The sequence below is a fragment of the Olea europaea genome, chromosome 19, assembly GCF_002742605.1.
Source record: "Olea europaea var. sylvestris chromosome 19, O_europaea_v1, whole genome shotgun sequence".
Classification (NCBI taxonomy): Eukaryota; Viridiplantae; Streptophyta; class Magnoliopsida; order Lamiales; family Oleaceae; genus Olea; species Olea europaea.
In genome coordinates, this window is record NC_036255.1 from 10,801,118 (window position 1) to 10,816,464 (window position 15,347).

Sequence of the window (15,347 nt, forward strand, 5' to 3'; positions counted from 1 at the left end):
TAGATTTTTTTTAGTAGAGCCAGCATAGGCGGCCGCCATGGTTCATCAGGTGCTAGCTCCGCCAGTGATTGTATCATACTTACTGACATTGTAAGGTAGTTCTCGAGTCACCATCTAAGCAAACACATTACAAATGAATATATATCGATAAGTATTTCTCGTCGTATAAACCTTGGTGCCATGAATTCAGGTTACCAATTTTAACCAATTCAGGCCAAACAAAATAAAATTAAAACAAAGCACGTTGAAATGAAGGACAACTATTATGTCTCATTTTCATTTGTGTTCATGTTTTATTTAAAAATTTAAAACACGAAAAGCAAATAAATCTCTTTATACCTTCTAACTACAATAATGCTGGGCGCACAGGGATATGGAACAGGGTTTGTACAGGGATTTAAAAGAAAATCTCTTCACGTGGCCATGCAATTAAAAAATAAATAACATGTTGGCGGGAAAAAATTGGTGGGGAATGGGCTTGCACGTGTGTAAAAAATGGAAGCCATTACTTTCAAATATTTTATTGCTTTTCCATCAAAAATCCCTGGCAGCTCAACGTCCCGAATTAAAAATCGCCCAGAAGGAAATTCCGACCAACGCGTGCTTCTCTTCCAAACACGTTCTAAAATTCCGACCAATGTGTGCTTCTCATCCGACCAACATTAAGGTACCCTTATTCAGAACAAGATTTTTATCCATCTCCTAAAATGACGTCATTCATAGAATAAAATGATTTATTTTTATTTTTCTATTTTCAATATGTTAAAATATGGGAAAATGAAGAGGAATGTTTAAAACTAAACTTGTATATTCGGTATTTGAATATTTCAGTTTTGGGGGAGATGGGTTTCGACTGTTCGAATTGATTGGGATTGCAAAGTGATATTCGAATTTACAATGATCTTTTCTTTTGTTAGGGATAGGTAAAAGATGTATAAAGGTAATCAATTGACTAAAAACGAAAAAAGCACTTTTTCCAGTAAAGAGATGTTGGGTTCCTAACCAAGAATTAATTGAAGTGTGATCTTTACAGAATTCCTAACCATGGCATTTTCCAGTAACGGAGTCAGGGGGAAACAAAATAAAAATTATTTTTGTTTTCCTGCAATTACTATCGTTGTGTTATTATGGATTCCTAAATGTGTTCACGTATGTTATTGCAGTATTGTCGGAATTATGGACAAAGTGCAAAATGAGCATGTTGACGTTACGATAGAATCCGACAACGAGAACATCACGGACTCTATTAACATAGTGGAAGGTGTAACCTCAGTGAGAGATGGAGTGATTGTGCCCGCTGTAGGAATGGAGTTTAAAGATGTGACAGAAATGTTTGACTTCTACAAAAAATATGCTTATGGCGTCGGTTTTCCAGTGAAGAAAAGGAATTCAAAAAAGGGGGATGATGGAGCGATGAGATATGTAACGTTGACTTGTGGCCGGGAAGGGCGAAGAATTGGTAAGACTAGTGGTTCTTTGAGGCCGCAACCAACAATTCAGATGGATTGTAAAGCAAGGATATCAGCATCTTTAGATATATATGGAGTTTGGAGGATTAACACGGTCCACCTCAAGCACAATCACAAAACTAGTCCTTCGAAGTCCAGGTTATATCGATGTAATCGAGAATTGAGTGTACATGTGAAACGCAAACTTGAAGTTAATGATTTGGCGGGAATTCCGTTGCATAAAAGCTACAATTTTGCAGTTGTAGAAGCAGGTGGTTATGAACAAATGAGTTGCATGGAAAAGGATTGTCGAAATTACATTGAACAAGTGAGGCAACTAAGACTTGGAGAGGGAGATGCCGCTGCCATACAATCATACTTTTCGAAAATGCAGGCACAGTGCTCAGGCTTTTACTTTAGCATGGATTTAGATGATGAGTCACGACTGAAAAATATATTTTGGGCAGATAATCGTTGTAGGCAAGCGTATAAGGAGTTTGGCGACGTCGTTACATTTGACACGACTTACCTCACAAACAAGTATGACATGCCTTTCGCCCCATTTGTTGGCGTCAATCATCACGGGCAATCAACGCTGCTTGGTTGTGGGTTGGTATCGAACGAAGACACAGATACTTTTGTGTGGTTGTTCAGTACTTGGTTTCAGTGTATGCATGGCATCGCCCCTCAGGGAATTATTACTGACCAAGATAGGGCTATGCAAAATGCGATTCAGCTTGTTTTTCCCAACACAAAACACAGATGGTGTTTGTGGCACATCTTGAAGAAGTTGCCCCAAAAATTTGGGTACCACGAGGATAAGTCTGGAATATTTGGTACTATACACCGATTGGTTTATGATACGCATTTCGTGCAAGAGTTCGAAGAAGGTTGGGCTGCAATGATTGATACATACCATCTGCATAATAACGATTGGTTATCTGGACTTTTTGAGAATAGAGGGCGTTGGGTGCCATGTTATTTGAAGACTTCTTTCTGGGCAGGTATGTTAACAACACAAAGAAGTGAGAGCATGAATGCATTCTTTGACGGCTATGTGCATTCGAAGACAACCTTAAAGCAATTCGTCGAACAGTATGAACGTGCACTGCGGAATAAGGTTGAGAAGGAATTCCAGGTCGATTTCAAGTCATTTTCATAGATGGTACCATGTGCAACACAATATGAAATGGAGCAGCAGTTGCAATCAGTTTATACCATTTCTAAATTCAGGGAAGCTCAGGAAGAGTTCGCGGGGAAGGTTTACTGTGACCTCATATCTTCTTCAGAGGGGGCCTCTGGGACGACATACGAAGTATGGGAGGATTTTATGTACGAGGGCCGAAGAAAGAAAAAAACATTTTTTGTCACATTCGAGAAAGATAGTTGCGAGGTTGTATGCAGCTGCCATTTGTTCGAATTTCGGGGGATAGTTTGCCGTCATGCAATCGCAGTCTTGATTCGCAGTGATGTCAACTTACTTCCAGAACGGTATATACTTCGAAGGTGGAGGAGAGATGTTAGTAGAGCACATGCAAGGGTGTCAGTGAACTACGATGGTTTGGTTAGTTCTCTTGAACAATTAAGATACAATGACATGTGTCGCGCGTTCGCGCAAATTGCAGACCTTGCTGCTGATGATGAAGGGCGAGCACGTGCTATTATGGACTAGATAAAAGTACAGTATGAAGACCTGATGACGGCAAGAAGGTCGAGTTTTGGAAGTAATGCTCTCGTACATCACACTAGTCAGGGCGACGAACAGTGTGCTGCTTCGCAAAATAATGCAAGCATGAATGTGCAGAATCCGAAATTGTCGAATAGGAAAGGGGCGCCTAGGAAATTGCGTAGAAAAGGCCCATTGGAGTCGAGTTCATCCACAGCAAAGGTATATTTAATTAAAAAACTATAGATATCAATGGACTAGTATATACAAATATTGATTATGTTTGGGGAGACATGCAAGGAATTTCAGCATCAACAAAAGGAAAGAGACCTAGGGCAAGGCGTAGTGATATGCAAGATGGTGGAGTTGACGTTCAGCATGTGCCGCAACAACATTACTCGGTGCATACACCGATGTCATTTTTGCAGTACTCCATGCCAACACAATTCCTAAGTCCACAATATTCATTCGCTACACCATTCCCCCACACAGGGGTCTTACAATCTTCAAGTTTTATTCCTCCATCGTCGTCAAATATTATTTATACTTCACAAGGTAAAAGCATGATTTGGCATTATAAATCAATTCTTCATTATTGTTTAATCGCAAACGAGGTTATAATTTTTATTTCTATTTCATCATGAGTGCTAATGCAGTCTTCAAATGTCCCACTTTGGACAGGAGGTGCATCAGTCGAACAAGCAAGTACACGGGGGAAAGATTCAACGACAGGCAGCTTTGATTTCGATGCCTGACTACATTTTAGAAACCAATTTATTCTATTTTCACTCTCATGCTTTCTAATTGATATAAGATGAGGCATTATATCTTAAGTACTGCAAATTGGTTTCTATGTTTTGGAATTGTAATGTCCACTTCTCTTTTTGGTCTTATAATTGCTTATCCATTTGGGGAGACATGCTGTGCGTTGGGTATGTAATTGGTTTCGACGGCTATGTGCATTGGTATTAGTTGTATCTACATATTGTGTATTAGGACTTGATTCTTCAGGTCTTGAACTCTTTTTAATCCCTTCCATTTAATCCAGTGGTTAATTCTATGGTACTGATCTTATGATAGTAGTAACTAGAAGATGATTAAGAAAATGGTTTCTTGGGTTTAGTATTAGGCTAAATAATTCAAGAGTTTGATCCAACATCTTTTTGTTTGGGTCGAGGTTCAAGAAAGTGGTTTTTGGCAGTTCCTTTTCTTGGACCTTTCATTCGAAATGATTTGAATTATAAAATAAAATAAGGCTTTTTTTATATTCTGTTCCTTCTATTACTATGTTTGTTTCTATCGTTGGAATCTGCCTTGGGCAGCGGAGGAATCAACAAGAAAGGTCTATTGTTTTTTATTTAATTTCCTTCTGATGGCTTTCCTGCATTTGAGTAATCGCTTCAAATTGATCTGTTGGTCCGTTGATTTTTGGTCTATCTATTGATTGTTTCTACATTTTTAGGGTGTGCTTGAAATTTGTCGAGCTGCTTTTGCTTAAGCCGAGCTGTATAACGAATAGGTTTACATGTTACCATGTTGCTCATACTTTTGTGCAATTTTTTGGCAGTCAGTTGGATTCTTCTCTTGAATTTGCATTACTGCTGGCATATATGTATTTGTACAGTGCAACTCTTTCTAATTGAATAGGCTTATTTTAATTGTCCTTGTCCAATTAGTAAGCTTGTGATAGTTGGGTCATTGGTTACTAATGATGTATTGGTGCTATTCATGGTTTAACGCAATCAATGGTAGAGAAATGCATGTTAGCATTAAAAATTCCTAATTCTGTCTTCACAATGGTGGCAATCATGTCTACAAATTCCTAATCCAAATTGATCAGTAGACCATAGCTACATGAAGATACCGATAACTAACTCGACTACTCGAGATAATGCTACATACACAAAAGTTATGTCGACGAGCAAATTTATGTCTAATAATTACATCGACTGCTTCCCTTTTGCATTCGCTTCTGCACTACAATTGGCCTTGCATATTTTGACATTCACCGAAATATGTAGGTTTTCTTCGTCATTCAGTCGAACCCGAGATTCCAACGTCTCAAACATTGCTTCAACATTTTCATTCGTTACAAAGTTTAATGGTCAACTGTTATCATTAGACGATTGATCGCTCGATCCTTCTTTGATAATCCAATCCAAAATCTGCAATTAGCACTGCAACAAATATATAATCGCCCTTTATTCGTTGTTTGTTTCTTTATCACTAAACACTTCTCAAATTCATGCTTGCATTCCGGGCATTGACATTTCCTTGGATATTATTAGGCAAAGAAATGAACCTTAGCTCTGCAACTGTGACACATTTAAGTATTCTTTCCGCCCATTCTACGATAGAAATAAACTGCACGGTTAGCTCAACAGAATTTATTGTCACCATAACAATTAACGAAACCACCTAAATATTGAATAACATGCATAATTCGAACTGAAATTTCATAGAGTGATCCTGTAATAAAATGATTAAAACTTTCATTTGCTGCCAGACAACCGTCAGTGGAAAAAAAAAAAAACTCAAGAATTTGCATCTTTTTATAATCATATAAGTTGAACCATATGTTGAAAAACTGATGGAATAAAAAATTTTCTAACACAACATAGCCAAGCAACTGAACAGAAAAGAAAAAATTGCGAATTGGAAAATAAATAGAGGCACAAGTGATAGTAATTTTCAATAATAACTTAGTCTAGTCCAAAAAAGGAGCATAATGAGGAAATAAACCGCACGAATATCGGCTATACAAGCTTTAGTGAAAAATAAAATAAAATAAAATAAAAATCGAAAAACAACAACTTTGAATTGTGCAAAACCAGGAAATTTTTAAAGCATAACCTTTGTCGCCGATCGGTGATGGTGATCTAGGATGACGGTTAAATTTGGACGGAAGTGACCCCAGAGCGACGATAACCTTCGTTCCAAACCCACGATGGAAGTGCTGTCTGAGTGGCGATGGTACCGTCATCTGAAGTGTGGTCGGAGATGGTGAGGCCGGAGAACGTTTTGCGTTTGTGAGGGTTTCAGTTTGGGCGTGATTTGGGAGAAACAGTCCTCTGGTGTACCTTTTACTCTTCAAATTTTGGTTTCACATTCCAATTAAATCCTCAAAATGAAATTTTATAATTTATTGACCACTATGTATTTAGATATTTTAAGGAATTGATTGTCATAAACTCAAGAAATTTTGAATTGAAAATATCGTAAAAATGAAAAACGAATGTCATAAAAAATATTTGCTGCCAGAAGATAATTGCTCTTCTCTATTTATTTGTATGATTAATTTAAATGCATAACACTTTTCAAAAAAAATTGTACCCCTATAATTTGATATTTATGGAATTCAACATCTTTCTTTTTTCAAATATTTTCAAATAACACACACCAAAATTTAATCTTCAAAATAACACACAAACCTCGTTCAAAGCTTGAAGGAATAATACATTACAAATGTATTTTAACAGTTTCGAAAGCCGAAGAAAGAATTTTACTAAATTAATGGGGACGGGGATGGAGAAGGAAATTGTTGTTCATCGTCGTCAAACTCGAGACCTGTGGCTTCCGGTTTTCTTTCTTCTTTCAAATATCTTCAAAATAACGTACATCAAAATTTAATCTTCAAAATAACACACATGTTCGTTCAAACCTTGAAGGAATAATACATTACAAATGTATTTTAACAATTTGGAAAACCCAAAGAAAAAAGCTTACTGAAATGGGGAAGGGGATGCAAAAGGAAATCGCTGTTCATCGTCGTCAAACGTCGGACCTGTGGCTTTCGATTGATCGCCGGAGTTCTACCTTCCCTGGGAAATTATTTTGAGAAGCTCGTTTAACAGGGACCAGGTTTCCAATTTCAGATTAGCTTCTAATTTGAGGACGAACAGGGTTGGAGAATGTCTGGGGTTTTCTTATTCCATTTTAAACCCTATCACGAGTCCCTCACGTGCTTCTTTAGCGTTCCCTCCATTTTCTTTTGCCAGGTCAGCAAAATTCGAATCCCTGTTTGTCTTCTGTCGTGTATGCCTGTGTGAGTAGCTTAATCCTTTTAACTAACATTGTGAACAGAAATAGTCACTTCTAAAAGACGCATTGATTTATAGAAGATAAATGATAACAATATAATTAAAATACTTAAGAATATAAGTCCAACAGTTAGCAAAACTATAGACCTTCACTACACTTCAAAAATGGTGGAGCAAAAAAAAAAAAAAAAAAAAAATTGTGAACCATGTTTGACTGCGCTTAAAAGTAAAACAACTTTATTTTAAGTTAATTAAAATATTATTTTAGAATTTACTTTCTTTCGTCAATGAGCTCCTGTTTGGCCTCCATTAAATTCAATTACATTACATTCCATTTTTCTCTCTCTTATTTTCAACCACATAATCTTCCATAAAATAATATTACACGTAAATAGAAAACTTTTCCTCTTTTTCAACATTCATTTTTAAAAAAAATACTATTTCTGCCATTTTCATTTTTAGAAAATGGGGACCAGACGGGAGGCGAAGAAAATCTTAACAGTCAAACATGGTTTTGATAAGAAAAGACTGCTGTCTGTAAACTTGAATTAGCGCCACAAATGACGTCCCGACAGAACAGTAACCCAGACGTCGAAGCAAGAAGATAAGATGAATTCAGGATAATTGTTAGGCTCCGTTTGATTGCACGAAATTTTCCATGGAACTTGGAATTTGAATTCCAACTTCCACTTTTGATCTGTTTGATTGACAAAATTTTCCAGGGAATTGATTTTCCATGAATTTCTAGGTACAACACCTTAAAGCGTGATTTTCCACCTTTTTTTTTTCCTAGGGGATAGGTGGTTTTTGGTTTTCCACCTTTTTTTATTTTTATTTTTTTTGCTTTTTTTATTTTTTTTTAATTGTTGGCAATGGGAACAAATTTTAGGAATAATTGTAAAAGAGGATATCCCTGAAATTGATAATTTCCACGTAAAACAAAGTCAAACGAACATCAAAAAATACTTTTACTTCAATATTTTCCACGTGAAAAATTTATACAATCAAACACAATAATTTACAATTTTCATGAAAACAATTTCTAGGTAATTCAATTCCCTGGAATTCATTTTCTTTCCACCTAAATTTTATCTTCGCAATCAAACAGACCCTTGTGGTTTTAGAGTATATTCTTCTCAGTTTCACCCGTCTTTTAAATCCAAAAATAGAAATGGCAGTTTTCTTGCTCTTTACTACCACATTCAATCACTCACACACTTACACTACTTTCAATTTCTTCACCTCACTGCAAAATTTCTGTGGGGATTCATTCTCCAATTTAAAGGCTAAAGGAAGAATTCACAGAATATGTTGTAGGAAGGTTCGAGTTGTGTCGTCGCATTCCAATCCCAAAATTCTGAAGCGCAATCGTAAATCCAGGTATGGACAGCCATTGTCTCCTTATGACAGTGAAGAAGAAAAAGAAGTTGATGATGACGACAGTGGTGGTGACGATTGGATTTCTGATGTGAGTTTCTTTCTCTTCTCTTCTCTTCTCTTTTTTTTTTATTTTTTTTTTTAAATTTTGATTTATTATTTTTTGTTTCTAATGATATTTATGCTACTTTAAGGTCTGAAGAAAGAAATAAAATGGGTTTCTACAAGAGATTTTATTTGTTATCCTGCAGGCTAATAAGCATTTTCGGCTCAGATGTTCGATTATTGTAAAAAGAAAAATGGACAAATGCAGAATTGGAAGTCTAAAATAGCAATCTTTACTTGATGGTGTGCACTCATCAAATCACAAATTGAAGAAATTGAAGAGGATATTCAATGCTCTGCTGTCAGTTAATGTAAATTATATATATGTGGTTTGAAATATGAACTTGCTTGCAAATAGGACAACTGTGGAATGTCTTTTAAATTAAGTGATTATTGGATTAACTTTGGCATGTAGTGCAGGGAAGTGTAATTTATTTATATATATTGGTCTGGGACACAGTTTTGAAAATTGTCTATGTTAAATCCACTCGTAAATTTTAGGGAATAGAGAGCTCTATTAGTTTATGCAAAATTTATGGCGTCATTGATGTTCTGCAAAACTTGACATTATAGGGTCTTGTATATCAATCCTTTAAAAAGGATGTTTTGTGGCCTCCAAACTACTGGTGCCATAGTAATTTTGTCAATGGAAATATGCTGTAGTTACATGTCAGTCAGTCACTGATGCAATGATAATAAATCCACAATGAAATTCAACTTGATATAATTTATTTGTTTGCCACTTTCTGATGGTCATTTTTTTTGGGTTGGGATACAGGAAGAGTTTGCAGACAACAAAATTTCTGAAGCTGATAGACAAAAGTTAAAGATGCAGAATTCGACCAAGATGAAACAAGGTATTTGTAATTTTTTGAATAGTATCAAAGAGTTGAAGGAGTCAAGGAATGTAAAGTCGTGGTTCACAGTCCATCCTTTATTACTAGAAGAAGGGGCTTGGATGTAAAGTTATGTTGGCAATGTGGTCCTATTCAACTGAACCATGTGGAATTCTCATGCATTCACCATTAACTAGGTTTTTTGGGGGGTAGTTGACACAGACTCATTTTCTCTTGATCTTCTTTTCTCGCAATATTGTCTGATTAGGTTTTTCAGTCTTCTTTGAAGTTACCGTTGATATCTCGTTTCTTAGAGATTTTCTGGTCTATGTTGTTTGGTCTAACTGATGACTTAATGGCTTAGTCCCTAGTGTTTGGACGGAATGAGTGCTGTATATTCTTGAGAGGTTTGAGAGGGTTACTATGTTGTATCATTGTGAATATTTGTTAACTTCGTGACCATTTCTGGTGTTCTGTGTTATGATTTCTGCAGTGCTTGTGAAAATTTACCGATTTCGTGGTGCTTGGATCCTATACAGTAGGATTAATCGATTTAAGGTAAAGCTCATTGTGCAGGCAGTCGCAGGCATCTGGAGAGAGGTGGAGGTGCAAGCTCTTTAAATTCTGGACGAAACCTTGAAACAAGGCAACACAAGTTGGGTATAAAGAATGGCAAAGACATCCTAAAAAAGAGAGAGAGTAGCATTTCGTATAACACTTCCAGGCAATCAGCAAGCATTTCTTCTTTAGGTGATAGCAGAGAAAAGGTATCAATCATCACAACTGTCAGATGTAACTTTTGAGTGGTAATGACCACCACAATGTTTGTTGTTTTATCTGATTGTGTTGGATGAATTGGTTTTACCAATTATTTTATTTGGTACCATTAGTTGGACAAAAGTTCTCTTTGGCCTAGTGTATTCTACTCCAAGAGTGGATTAATGATATGTATTTATTATTGCAAAACCAATTAAGGGTGAATGAGAAATTACTGCCGAAAGATGAACACTTGAAGTTGAAATAAAGTGGGAATGAAAATTGGTGGGAAATTGGAGAATCCCAACCTACATGCTAGTAGCTTGAGCCAAAACCCACATGCGCTCTGTCGGTCGACATGGCACCGAAATTTTGCCCAATTGTTTAGTCACTATAAAAGATCATTTTGAATATAAATTATTGCATCAGGTAACTATAATCACAACTGTTAAATATGATTTTGTGTAGTAATGACCGCCATAATGTTTATTGTTTTATCTGATTGCACCAGGAAGCAGAAAGTTCTTCTAAGAAAAGATTCACTCATTTGTCAGAAGAACTAGACTTAGACGATAGGTGGTTACCGCTTCTGGATCATTTGAGCACTTTTGGTCTTAAGGAATCACATTTTATTCAAATGTATGAAAGGCATATGCCATCCCTTCAGATAAATGTTGACTCTGCTGAGGAAAGATTGGGATATTTGTTAAGTGTTGGCGTCAAACACAGAGATATCAGAAAAATAATTTTGAGACAGCCTCAAATTTTGGGGTACACCATCGAAAACAATCTGAAGTCTCATGTTGCCTTTTTGGGAAGATTGGGCATTCCAGAATCGAGAATAGGGCAAATAATTACTGCCACCCCATCCATGTTCTCTTACAGTATTGATAATTCTTTAAAACCTACAGTCAAGTACCTTCTTGAGGAGATAGGAATCGAGAAGCATGATCTGAGTAAAGTTGTGCAGTTAAGCCCTCAAATTCTGGTTCAGCGGATAGACAATACATGGACTGCTCGTTTCAATTTTCTGACAAAAGAATTGGGAGCACCCAGAGAGAGTATAGTAAAGATGGTCACTAAACACCCTCAAATACTACACTACAGCATTGAAGATGGATTACGCCCCAGGATCAATTTCTTAAGAGGCATTGGGATGTGCATCTCTGATATACTGAAAGTATTAACTAGCCTTACACAGGTCAGCTGGATTCTCTTGTGCAATTGATTTTGTACCTCAAACTACAAGCTCGACCAACTTGTCCTCAAAATTGAATCCATGCCTTTTACCTTTTCATACAGATCTTGTTTTGCTTAACATCACAATCAAATTAAATTTTCAGATGATGCCATCTGTGCTTGCAGGTATTCTCTCTGTCATTGGAGGGAAATCTGAAACCTAAATACATGTACTTGATCAATGAACTTAAAAATGAGGTCCATTCCCTGACCAAATATCCGACATACCTAAGCTTGTCTCTTGACCAGCGAATTCGTCCTCGCCATAGGTTTTTGGTTTCCTTGAAGAAAGCTCCGAAAGGGCCATTTCCTTTGAGCTCACTGGTTCCAACTGATGAAAACTTTTGCCACCAGTGGGCAGGAACTAGCTTAGACAAATATCTGGATTTCCGGGAGAGATTGCTGCTCAAAGAGTTTGCAAAGAAGTACGAAAGAAAATGATTAGTTCCATTCTCATTCCTAGTCTACTTGGTAATAGATCACACACATTACAGCAAATTGAGATGCATATACTCTTTTCCTGGGAACACTTGAATATTAAGGTGAGTCAGATGTTCATGATAATTGACACATACATTTATATCGAAGAAACATGTATAATGTTAATTTCTGTTTTATATCTGTGCTAGCTGTTTCTAAATTTTGCTATACAATTTTGCGAGGTGTTGTCCTACGTCAATGCTTACACTGTGATAGTCCCTGTTTATTAAAATCGAATTAAAACTAACCTTGATATGCTGGGTTCCAGTGATGACGTTTGATTGTTAGAATCAACAGAAGTTAGTCCTCCTCCTCCTCCTCCTTGATATGCTGGGTTCCAGTGATGACGTTTGATTGTTAGAATCAACAGAAGTTAGTCCTCCTCCTCCTCCTCCTCCTCATTATTATTATTATTATGTTTTTTTATGGGTCTAATACATTGGTCAAATAAAATAGTTGAACTGAATTCAAATGAATTGCACAATCATTCTAATGATCATCTACCTTGATTTTATTTTAAAACCCAAATTCTCCTTCTCCTTCTCCTTCTCCTTCTCCTCCTCCTCCTCCTCCTCCTCCTCCTCCTTCTTATTATTATTATTATTATTATTATGTTTTTTTATGGGTCTAATACATTGGTCAAATAAAATAGTTGAACTGAATTCAAATGAATTGCACAATCATTCTAATGATCATCTACCTTGATTTTATTTTAAAACCCAAATTCTAATGTTTGCCACTTCTCGGACAGGTTTGTTATTTGATTACAACCCGTTAAGAGAAAAGATATGCAATAGCTAGTCTTGACGGCTGCTGATTTCTTGTTGAAGGATTCTTTTGTGCTCGTTTCTTTGACACTTCCTGTCTTTCATACTTCTTATTACATACAACGGCTATGCTTTTCCCTGTTGCAGTACCTTCACAACTACCAACTTTTATTTTGATGGCAGTTAAGAAGGTATCAGTGATTATTATTTCCCATTTCTTTTGAATATGTATTGGTAATTCCTCTCTTTTCCCCCAACATAGGCATGATTAACTATTTCATAAAAATCATTCTTTTCTACTACCCTCGTGTATATTTTGTTGTAATACTGGTATGTATTATGATTTGGGATACTTCTTAGCGATGAAAATATTTGTTTATATAAATTCAAAATGTTGGCAAAGTTATTTCTATCATTTGTTTTTTCGTACTTGACCCTAAGTGCATGATATCGTTAAATGAAGTTTGTGATTCTAAGTGTCATTCACTTGTGTTCTTCACTTACTCTAGACGATCGTTAAATTAGCATGATCATGTCTTGTAATCTTTGTATAAACTTCATTTTTGCAAGATTTCGTGTTCACACATAGTAGAGCAAATTCACAAGGTTTTAGACACCACTCCCAAACTTAGGACGAACATTGTCCTTTATGTTTAACCAGTACAAAGATATGTGCAAATTGACACTCTTTCAGTTTGCCAATTGGATCCAGATTTTTGCACTGTTGCATCACCAAACATGTCATAAGTTGTTGAAAAATGTTTGGTGCCAACGAGTAGTAAGATGTTGCGAAACTACATGGAAATGATGAGGAATCAATTTTCCACAATGTCCATTAAGTTGATCATTTGGAGTTTGGTTTTCTTTTCTACTTTGACTTTGTTACGAGTATATGAGTTGCAAATTGCAACCATTGACTTTTGTTTGCATTAAATGAAGTTTATTGTTTTGGTTTTGGATGCGATTGTTAACTTTTGTCAATAAAACTTTTTATTGTAATTTGCATAATAATTTAGATTTTTCAGTTTTGGTTATGAAATCGAATCAAACCAAAGTAAACAAAAACCTGCGACTCAAGCCAAATTGAAACTATTTGGTTGAATCGAACAATTTGGAAACTGTGATCACCCCAATAAACTATTTTGAGAAAATTGAAATACCATGTTCTTTGAAATACTACTGATAAATACCATCTACCATTTAAATTTATTAATTTTTTTATTGATTACTAACATTTAAATTTATTAAAAATTCTTCAATTATTATAAGATTCCATTTCTATACGAAACGGAGAAATGCACGGGTACCCAAGTAAAGAACATTAAAATAAATGGATTAATCTACTTTGCTAGAAATAAAATAGTAGAAAGGTTGACAGATGTGCATGTGTCAGTAGATATTTTAATTGAAAAATTGATTGTATTTTAAGCAGTTCAATAATTGAATATCATCCGACATTGTGTCAAGAATTATATTCAAACATCTAGCACGAGTGCATGACTGAGTAAATTGTTGCTCAAACAACATATCTAGTCATTGTCTCAGTCGTGAGTTAGCCCACCGAGGATGGTATCGGCGCCGTCATTTTACGAAGCAAAAGGAAGGAATTATCGTATATGATTATACTCTATTTTAAAAGGATAATGTGTTTTTTGTTTACATCTTCACTGTAATAGAAAATGGAAATTTATCGTCCTGTTTGGGGTTTATTAAAAATAGGTTTTGGAAAAAAAAATATTTTTAGATTAGTGATTTTTTTTTTTGAAGAATGTATGGTAAAAAAATAAGGAAAAATTTTAAATTTACATATAATATTATTTTATTGAAAAATGTGATTAAAAAAAAAAAGATATCTCCATTGTAATAGGGTTATTAGAAAACTTCAAGATTTTACTAAGTTACATCAACATAAAGAGTCTACAATAAGAACAATATTGTTTAATCTCACTGATATTTTACACTAATCTACGCGACAACAAACGTAATATTAAAGGATAAATTTATTCAAGAATCTGTGTAATATGAAATTATATAATAAAATAAATAAAGTAAATCCATATCTATACATTTAATTTACATAATCATTTTAATATATAACCAGTCACATAGATGGATAATTATCTTTAATAACATCTCCAATAATTTTTTTTTCGAATGTAAATAACATCTTTTGCATAATAGATTATATATTGAAATTCAAAGAGTAAATTTTTGACACTCCAACATCAAGGTGGCAATTTGGCTCGTCGGCTTGGGTTGGGCCGAGCCCTCATTTTGGTGTGTCGGCCCCTGCCTGGCAAGCTCGGGATAATAATAAGGGAAAATTGCATAAGAAGTCTCCTTTGAAACACTAACAGACTTTTCCGAAACATTTGATTTGTTGCAGACGTCACTCCCAACCTTTCCAAAAGTTGCATGGGAAGCCCTTTTGAAAGGTTTCCATTTATAATTCCGTTAATTGACAAAAAATTTAAGTTTGACCACATTTTTAATATTTTAACAGGGGCAAAAGAGTAACTTTTCATTTATCACATTAAATAATAATTAAATTAAAAAATAAGAAATGAAAAATAAAAATAAAAACACAAGTGGGTCCGCCCCTGCCAACGTCGAATGCTTGAGAATTAAGATAA

General features: G+C 35.3%; 3 protein-coding genes and 1 long non-coding RNA gene across 6 annotated transcripts; 3 read left to right on the forward strand and 1 right to left on the reverse strand.

Annotated features, from left to right (window-relative positions):
- The first annotated feature begins 354 nt into the window (after positions 1 to 354).
- On the forward strand, positions 355 to 2,610 carry LOC111368347 (protein FAR1-RELATED SEQUENCE 5-like). Its single transcript, XM_022989577.1, has 2 exons — positions 355 to 383; positions 1,164 to 2,610. The coding sequence occupies exons 1-2, from the start codon at positions 355 to 357 to the stop codon at positions 2,608 to 2,610; spliced, it is 1,476 nt and encodes a 491-aa protein (XP_022845345.1).
- On the forward strand, positions 2,611 to 3,120 carry LOC111368348 (protein FAR1-RELATED SEQUENCE 2-like). The gene has a single exon (XM_022989578.1). The coding sequence runs from the start codon at positions 2,611 to 2,613 to the stop codon at positions 3,118 to 3,120; it is 510 nt and encodes a 169-aa protein (XP_022845346.1).
- Positions 3,121 to 4,867: 1,747 nt separating this feature from the next.
- LOC111368817 lies at positions 4,868 to 7,159 on the reverse strand. The gene is made up of 3 exons (XR_002698050.1): positions 6,841 to 7,159; positions 5,968 to 6,185; positions 4,868 to 5,462 (listed from the first exon to the last, which is right to left on the reverse strand). It is a non-coding gene; the product is annotated as an uncharacterized LOC111368817 (long non-coding RNA).
- A 519-nt stretch (positions 7,160 to 7,678) lies between these two features.
- Positions 7,679 to 13,669, forward strand: LOC111368818 (transcription termination factor MTERF9, chloroplastic-like). Of its 3 annotated transcripts, XM_022990281.1 has the most exons (8): positions 7,679 to 7,785; positions 8,271 to 8,622; positions 9,415 to 9,493; positions 10,037 to 10,239; positions 10,740 to 11,429; positions 11,594 to 12,009; positions 12,216 to 12,319; positions 12,699 to 13,669. In XM_022990281.1, the coding sequence occupies exons 2-6, from the start codon at positions 8,326 to 8,328 to the stop codon at positions 11,906 to 11,908; spliced, it is 1,584 nt and encodes a 527-aa protein (XP_022846049.1). In that variant the 5' UTR covers positions 7,679 to 7,785; positions 8,271 to 8,325; the 3' UTR covers positions 11,909 to 12,009; positions 12,216 to 12,319; positions 12,699 to 13,669. The 3 variants fall into 3 exon arrangements, with proteins under 3 accessions (XP_022846049.1, XP_022846048.1, XP_022846050.1); XM_022990280.1 differs by having other exon boundaries at positions 11,594 to 12,319; XM_022990282.1 differs by having other exon boundaries at positions 10,049 to 10,239; positions 11,594 to 12,319.
- Positions 13,670 to 15,347: the final 1,678 nt, after the last annotated feature.

Excerpts from the sequence above, each read along its gene's own strand:
- LOC111368348 (XM_022989578.1), top strand. The coding sequence starts at position 2,611 with ATGGTACCATGTGCAACACAATATGAAATGGAGCAGCAGTTGCAATCA.
- LOC111368347 (XM_022989577.1), top strand. The coding sequence starts at position 355 with ATGCTGGGCGCACAGGGATATGGAACAGG. Across the intron at positions 384-1,163 it reads GCACAGGGATATGGAACAGG|TATTGTCGGAATTATGGACA; the intron begins GTTTGTACAGGG and ends ATGTTATTGCAG.
- LOC111368818 (XM_022990280.1), top strand. The coding sequence starts at position 8,326 with ATGGCAGTTTTCTTGCTCTTTACTACCACATTCAATCACTCACACACT. Across the intron at positions 8,623-9,414 it reads GTGACGATTGGATTTCTGAT|GAAGAGTTTGCAGACAACAA; the intron begins GTGAGTTTCTTT and ends GTTGGGATACAG. Across the intron at positions 9,494-10,036 it reads TTCGACCAAGATGAAACAAG|CTCATTGTGCAGGCAGTCGC; the intron begins GTATTTGTAATT and ends TTTAAGGTAAAG.